Source organism: Etheostoma spectabile, chromosome 5 (genome assembly GCF_008692095.1).
Source record: "Etheostoma spectabile isolate EspeVRDwgs_2016 chromosome 5, UIUC_Espe_1.0, whole genome shotgun sequence".
Taxonomy (NCBI): domain Eukaryota; kingdom Metazoa; phylum Chordata; class Actinopteri; order Perciformes; family Percidae; genus Etheostoma; species Etheostoma spectabile.
This window is the reverse complement of record NC_045737.1, coordinates 5,456,303-5,464,893: the sequence shown is the minus strand read 5'-3', so window position 1 is coordinate 5,464,893 and position 8,591 is coordinate 5,456,303. Positions and strand designations below refer to the sequence as shown.

Genomic DNA, 8,591 nt, shown 5'->3' with positions numbered 1-8,591 from the left:
CTCTCTCTCTCTCTCTCTCTCTCTCTCTCAGCACTGGCTGGAGCCCAATAAACCCGTGGTGAGGCAGATGAAGTGTAAGTGTCACTTCTGCTCCCTCTGTGTTCTTCTGTGTGCTTTTTTATTAAATGTGCATGTAAACAAAGAGCAGAATGTGGAATGCATGTGTATTTGTGTGCGCACATTCTTGTGTATGTGTTTGCATATGTGTGTGTTTCGGTAATGCCTCCCTTCTTCATCTGCTTAGTGTGAGGAGGTTAAGCTCTGCAACAAACAGACACACAGACCACAGGGACTCTTAAAAATCTGATATCAGCATGTAGCCTGTTGTATAAAACATTTATTATGTGTGGTAATAAGGAACAAAAAAATGTGTAAATACATTTATTTTTTAAAATGGACAAATAGCATTTAGGAAATGCACTCATATACAGGGCCTTGTCATCTACTTTATCCCCAGGATATATTGCTCACATTTCCACTTGCCATGAGTAGTGAATGAGCCAGACAACACAAACAGAGACCCAATGAAGACAGACAAGGTGACACAGCAAACTGCCTGAGGGCTAAAAACAAACACACTGAAATACACACACATGGCAGGGGAGCCGGACGGCAGAGAACTCAGTTGTCTTCAGTGGACGTGCAAGTTCACCAGTGACATGTTTCATGGATCAGCTGGCATTGATAGAATGATGTTTTTTTACATCCATGAAAATCAATTAACACCAGGGCACGAGCCAGCGACATAGATTGTACTGAATGTTGTTGACCATCACCAATAAAAGGATGCCGATTTTATCTGAGCCCTGGAAAAGTTTGACCCTGGGAGCCGGGCAGGAGTCCTCTTGCATCTTGTATATATATATACAAGATGCCAGAAGACTCCTGCTGTGCTGACAGGGTGACATTTGTGTCAGTTAAGTTGGGTTAATATGTACGTACATGCTGACAAACATTCACACATTAGGATGAGCTCATTGTCTGATGACTATGACTCGCAGTTTTCCGCTACTCTGCAGCACAATCACACTTTGTGATATGACTCAGAAACCATGTGATGGTAATACCTTACTTAATAATTGAATGCAGGATAATAATTTGACTTAACTTAGTGCTATTGCTAGTTCTACTCAAGCAATATATATTTGCTAATACTGCTTCCACCACTGACTGTGACACAAGTAATGAAACAGCCCATCAGTGTAGTTTCAAAAATGCTGATGTAATATCACATTGCAGTGAATTGTGAGACACACTATATTTCTAGAAGCAAATGTTTTATTCCCTTCCTGGTGAGGAGTAGCTGAAAGAACAAGGGAAGATACGTCTGCCTTTGCCTCATAAAATATTTACTGTAACCATATTTTACTTTGTCAGACACTTTTTATATATGATCAAGAGGCAAACTTTTTTTTATTTAGAATCCAATTCACCTTGGTGTCCTCTACTTTTTCTGTTGCATCTTTACTTTTCTATGTAGCCTACAAAATTATCCTGGTCTTTTAATCTTATACAACATTCTGATGTTTACAGTTGAAACTGACGCCTTGCTGCAGAATATCTCAGTGTGATATTCGTTGGCTAATTACCTGTGCGATCAAAAAAAACTGTGTCGGATGTTCGCCCACCCTTAGACTGTCCTGTTGATTCTGTCCCACTAATAATTAATAAAGGAGCTATTAGCTGTGTGTTCTGCTTCATCAGAACATGTGAAAGAGGGCAGGCTGAAGGCTGAGGAGACCAGTCCAAACTAATGAGAGATGGAGCCGGAGGAAGACAGAAAAAGAGAGAAAAAGGGGGGGAAAGTGTGATAAAGAGGAAATATGTGGGGGGGCTAATACAGAGGGGAGAGAGAGGAGACAGTGATAGATAATATAGCTAAAGGAAGAAGTGTGATCAGGGAGAAAAAGAGGAGATTGGAGAGACAGTTTGAGATTAGAGAGGCTGACAGAGAGTGAAAGAAAGAAAAAGAGATAAGAGAAAAGGACGAGTGGTGAAAAGATCTGAGTCGTACTGACACATCGGTTCGCCCTGTGGCAGCATTTACCCTCAAAAAAGGATGTGTGGCTTGTGATGTATTTTCTCTTTGCGCGTCACAGTGGACTTGCATATGCATCACATTGTGTGCGTGCATATTATGTCCCAATTCACTTTCTTCACTTTTTATTTTCTTTCTTTTCTACTATTTTGTTTTTTTTTAAGTATCTTGGTCCCTTAAGCTTCAGCAAGAAGCAGCTCCAATTCTTTGGGCGCGGGTGGTAGGATTGCGTCTTTCATTTTGCTCGGCATGTATTATGTAGATGTGTGCTGTTTTTCAAAGCTAGATAATACTACAGAGGATCGCGCCATTGAAGACAGAGTGGTGAGGGCCCTCTGTAACGTTTCTGGCCCAGTAGATGATACACACTTTCTTCTTCCTCATCTACCATTTCCTTTTTTTCTTCTCTGTTTCTAAGTTTATGGTTGCTGTCCACTTTAGAATCACTGCCTATAGCAGATCAGCTCATTTAGCATCTAATCCCCAAAAAATGTCCAGTTGTTACTCCCTTGTTCCCTCTGGTTTTTTTTTCCTCGATACATGATTTATACAACAAAACTACACTGTAAATGGTGAATGATGTATTGAAATTTGTGTCTGCATGTCCTGCACACTTCAATGAGTAAACTTTGCATGTGAGTGTGTGTTTATATGCCATTTTGTGAGATCAGGGAGACCCCGGGAGAAAGTTTAAGCTACAGCTGCTGTTTGATCAGAGCCCCACATCATTGATTCTGTGTGTGGGTTTATGTGTGTGTGTGTCTGTGTGTACTTGTGTGCGAATGTGTGTGAATGTACAAAAGTGTGTGTATGTATGTTACCAAGCATTTTTATATATCATTTAAAACCTTCTCTCCCACAGTTACTACTCCTTCTCCCCTCCCCACAAAAACACACACACACACACACACACACACACACACACACACACACACACACACACACACACACACACACACACACACACACACACGAAGAGTCAAAATGAAATGCTTTAGGACTCAGATCAAAGAAAAAGAAACAGACCCCAGTTCAAGTAAAGCACTTTATACGTGTGTGTGTGTGTGTGTGTGTGTGTGTGTTTGTGTGTGCGTGTGATGAGTAATTACTTTAATTATCAAATGAATTATCAGTAGTTTTGCCTCCAACTTATTTTTCTCCTCAGTTTTAATCCTCATTGCTCCGCTCCCCTTCTGTGTTGCACTCACTCAAACTCTCTCTTCTCCTCTTTCATCTCCTCTCCTAATTAAAACCTTCTACTTTTCTTCTCTCATCTTTGTCTTCTGCTTTATCAAACTTCTGTCTCTATCCTTTAACTCACCTTCTTCTTCTCTAATTTGTTCTCTCATCTTAACTTTCTTCCCTTGTCTCCAGCAGCTCAGCAGCCGTACACAATGTGTTTCCGGGTCAAGTTTTATCCCCACGAGCCTATGAAAATCAAGGAGGAGCTCACCAGGTAAACACTAACACACAATGGATGGTTTATGAGTGATAGAGTAAGAAGGGAGAAATGGAGAAAGTACAAACATAGAACAAGACATGCATCCCTCTCTTTTCCATATTTCAGAGCAGCTTTTTGACAACTACCATCTTAACAAAAATGTAATAGTTAAAAAAAAGCTCATTAAGAAATGGTTCAAACCGAGTTGCAGAGAGTGCTGGTTCTGGGACCTTTGATTGGTAGACTAGCCATTACTAGCCACGTCCTGTTTAAAGAACAAAAATAACATGAGAGCCACAGCAGAGACTTATCTTTTGAAACAGTTGTGCTATGTTGTCATTAAAAAAAATAATATCCCGACACATTATATCCAACTTTTGCCACCATAATTCCTATTGTAATAACTTTCACCAAATTGCAGGGATCTATTTGCTTCTCTTTCTTTAGCCCTTAGAAAATAGATTCATCCTAAATAGATTAAAGATTTACAACAGTTTCCTCAGGTGGTATTAACGTTGGCAATGTGTGCTTACAGTGATTTGATGTGAATATGCTATGGAGAAGTTGTCTTTTACTTTTTCATTCATTCAACAATGTATTTTCTAGTGTGTAAAGAGTGTTACAGCTTAGGATGCGGAACGGCTCCATGCTCTGCCGTATTTTATTTTGAAAATGAACCGGATGTTCTGACCCACCTGACCCCCCTGGGATTTACACCTATGCTGCATGGATGTAACCTGCTCTATGATCCCTCAGTGTGCAGTCAAAGCACTGCTGACCTACACCAGTTAAACCTTGTGCACTTACTGAGAATGGAATTGACAAAACCAGAGACCGGGAGAAGAGAGGGAGAAAAGATGAGGGTTTCTTTTTTCAAAGTACGGCGCAGGGACAGAAAAGGGTTAAAATTAGGGAAGATAGAATACATTTTATGAAACTCAGCATGTTGACATTGTTACAGCTGATTCATTATATAAAGCATTCATTGATTAAAGCGGAAACACAGAGGAGTTACAGATGAAAGACTTCCTGTTACATAAAACAAGAAGAGGGTAAAATATACTGTAACTGTTGTTCAGAGAAGGAAATAAAAGATGAGAAGAGAGAGAAATGACAAATCTCTGCATGCGACAAAGAAGAAAAAAGAAGGGGATTAAATTAAACACTTCTGAGAAGGTGATGTAAATAAAGATAGCTGTGTTTTTTAGGCCACTTTAAAGAACCTCCATACGGCTGTAGACCTACTCTATAAATAAAACTATTAAGCTACAGCAGCAGGCTTTTCATTTTCAGTCTTTCATGGTTTCCTTCTGTTGCTTGAGTCAGAAAACAAGTTTTGTGAGTCAGTTGACTGTTGTGTGAACCTCCTCTGGAACAGATGTCCCCGTAGTTTCAGCACCGCTGTCAGTTTTGTCTCCTTGGTACCACGAGACAAATCAGCATGGCAGCAGCATGCCTAAACTTGCATCTGTTGTAGGCGTTTCCATAGTAACTACAGTACCAGTCGCAGTATGATAGCTGTTGCCATAGCAATGCTCTCTCTAATTGCCATAGTAACACATCTAGACATTATGGAATCAAGGACTGAGATGTTTTGGTTTTATGATTTTTACCATTAGCCATCTGGAAATATAATATTTATCAAGATGAATTGAAGTTATGGTGTTGACAACAGTCACGTCATTAAGGCTCATTTAACAATATAGACACTAAACACAAGATAACCAGTGGCGTGCATCCACACAAAATCTTCGCCAGATTTCCTCTGTAGTGTGGACATTTGGCAGCCATGCATTGCTTTACTCCAAATAAACTTTCAATTTAAGTAAGAAATGTAAAGCACATTTAGGTTAAGTAGCATTGTCAGTTTTTCATTCTTTTTTTTAACTGTGTTTGTGTTGTGTCTGTGTGTCCAGGTATCTCCTGTACCTCCAGTTAAAGAGAGACATCTACCATGGTCGTCTCCTCTGTCCATTTGCTGAAGCTGCATATCTGGGAGCCTGCATCATACAGGGTGAGGCCTAGGGGCAACCAGTGGGTTTAGTTTAAATTTAGTGACATTAAACCACTGGATATTCAGCAAGTTACAGTTGAATTCCTATTGGAAATTATAATATTTTATTTCTAAGATGTACACATAAATGTGAGCAGGTTTTTTCATTTTTTTTGCTGTTTACAGTGGTGGATGTAAGGCTGGGCAAGTTTATTTATATACCACATTTTAGCAGCATGGCAATTCAAAGGGCTTTACATAAAACATTAAAGAACAACTAAAAACAATTAAAAACATTTGTTAAAGAGAATTGAAAATAAAAAGAAGCTAAAATGCAATAAGACAGGTACAATTGTGTATACATGACATGAGTGATACATACAGCAAACATCTCCTTACTATCCACGAGCTGTCTGTCCCCAGAACACACTGTAAAAAACATCTCCTCACTATCTGCTAGACGCCTGTCCCCAGAACACACTGTAAAAGACATCTTCTTACTATCTGCTAGTGCCTGTCCCCAGAACACACTGGAAAAAACATCTCCTCATACCTGCTAGCTGCCGTCCCAGAAACACATAAAAACATCTCCTCACTATCTGCTAGCTGCCGGCCCCAGACACACTGTAAAAAACATCCCTTACTATCTGCTAGCTGCCTGTCCCAGAACACACTGTAAAAAACATCTCCTCACTATCCACAAGCTGGCTGTCGCCAGAACACACTGTAAAAAAAACATCTCACTATCTGCTAGCTGCCTGTCCCTAGAACACACTGTAAAAAACATCTCCTCACTATCTGCTAGCTGCCTTCCCCAGAACACACTGTAAAAAACATCTCCTCACTATCTGCTAGCTGCCTGTCCCCAGAACAAACTGGAAAAAACATCTCCTTACTATCTGCTAGCTGCCTGCCCCAGAAACACACTGTAAAAAAAAATTCCTACTATCTGCTAGCTGCCTGTCCCGAAACACTGTAAAAACATCTCCTTACTATCTGCTAGCTGCCTGTCCCCAGAACACACTGTAAAAAACATCTCCTCACATCTGCTAGCTGCCGTCCCCAGAACACACTGTAAAAAACATTCCTACTATCTGCTAGCTGCCTGTCCCCAGAACACACTGTAAAAAAACATCTCTTCACTATCTGCTAGCTGCCTGTCCCCAGAACACACTGTAAAAAAACATAGTCTCTGTAGACAGCCCAGGGTCTACAAACGGCAACAAAAACAAACTGTGCCCACCTGCAGCACAAAGCATACCCAAACAGTGTTCCAGCGTTCCAGCCAATAACCGACAAGAATGATTTGGGGGTGCGAGTTGGGGGGTTAGTGCGCGGAAGCACAGAAGGGAGGGGGAGGGGACGGGATGGAGGGCGGGGGAAGTTAGTCTCGTTTTGTTTGAAAATACTTTCGAACGTCAAGAAAAAGTAACGTCACCCAACATCGCTTAGAGCACCTTTAATATGGACTGAGAGTGGACGTAGCTGAGCTGAGTCATATAAATGAACTGGCTGATACACAACTCTCTGGACTGTGCAAACAGTCTATGATTGGCTCATATCCCCGGAGAGCAAAGTGTGACTGACTGAGTTATCTCGACCCAGAGTGTGTCTGCAGCGTATCATTGGCTGCTTTGATTAACGCGGGCAGGTCCCTGTCCCACTCTGGCAGGGAGTTGATTACAGAGCTGGAGAATAGGTCGAGGATTACTGTTTAATTAAACTCCACGCATGGAATTTCATTTCTGATTTAACCTTTATTATGACTGCTAATTAAGAAGGTTTTTAAAAGAGAAAGTAGTGTCTGGTAGGGCTTTTTACTGGATTCAATAAGGGGAATGTTTATCTAACAGGGTCATCAGATGCTTATGAGTATATTCTCCTGTGGAAAAAAAAAAAAATGTATGCTAATATTATGCAGTTTTCGTCTGAGTTTGAGCAAACATCTAATTTGCTGATGACACAAATTTGATAATTTTAAAGGAATAGTTTGTCACTTTGGGAAATATGCTTACCGGTAATCTCTCTGGTAGAGATTGTAGATGAGTAGTTTGATACCACTCGCTCACATCTTTTACAAGGCTACTCCAAACAGCGAGTTAGCATAGCATTAAAACTGGAAGCAGGGGGAAACAACTGGCTCTGATCAAAGGGTAAACAAAAATCACCAAAGGCTAACTAATGAAAATAAATAAATAAATAATTTTTTATTATTTTATGTGCCAGGCTATTTTCTGAAAGGTACTGCTCCTGAATAAAATTAAGTCTGGCGTTTAAGTAAAACTTAAAAAAATTTCAGTTTTTGTACGCATTAACCAAACAAGAAAATTGTGTTAATTATTAAGCTTTAGAGATGTTTGTAATCAGATTTTGTTACCTTGATAGCCAGGCTAGCTGTTGTCTTCATGCTGAGCTAAGATAACCGACTGCTGGCTCCAGCTTCATATTTACCGTACAGACAGCAGAGTGGAATTAATCTCTCCACCATGAAGACAATTTCCCCCAAAATGGTATGGTATAGATTGCATTTTCATAGGAGCATGTTGAATTGCTATTGGTTCAAAAACTTGAATCGTTAAAACCGATATTGCATACACATGTTCCAAACAGTTGGATCTGTTTTTTTAGACCGTTGTCTGATATCACCCTCTGTCTTCAGCTGAGCTCGGGGACTACGACCCAGAGGAGCACCCGTCAGACTACATCAGGGACTTCAAGCTGTTCCCTAAACAATCCCTCAAACTGGAGAGGAAGATTATGGAAATACACAAGAACGAGCTCAGGTAAAACAGATGCGTGTGCAGCATGGTTTGAGTGCTTTGTGGGGTTGTTAGTTGACTGGAGCGAACATCACTTTACTGTTTGATTTCGATGACAGGCATGGATGCTCACTACTGTGATCTGTCTTTTTAAAACAGGCTGCTGTGACAATTTTCTAGGGCAGGTAATAAAACCCTTTCTGTTGTTCGGGCTCGAGGCAAAATTTGATGATACCTAGAGATTGGTGACGGTAGAATTGCAGATGGTATTTCAGTTGAAAGTAAATAGAAACTGAAATTAATTTGAACAATTATCAGAATCAGAATCAGAATCAGAATCAGCTTTATTCGCCAGGTATG

The 8,591-nt window shown here is 40.3% G+C and overlaps 1 protein-coding gene across 1 annotated transcript in view; it reads left to right on the top strand.

Annotated features, from left to right (window-relative positions):
• frmd3 (FERM domain containing 3) overlaps positions 1–8,591 on the top strand; it is a 51,069-nt gene that overhangs the window by 17,167 nt on the left and 25,311 nt on the right. Inside the window, exons 3-6 of the mRNA XM_032515107.1 lie at positions 32–74; positions 3,416–3,494; positions 5,396–5,493; positions 8,132–8,255. Of these exons, the coding sequence (XP_032370998.1) occupies positions 32–74; positions 3,416–3,494; positions 5,396–5,493; positions 8,132–8,255 (344 nt within the window). The remainder of the gene's footprint in view (positions 1–31; positions 75–3,415; positions 3,495–5,395; positions 5,494–8,131; positions 8,256–8,591) is intronic.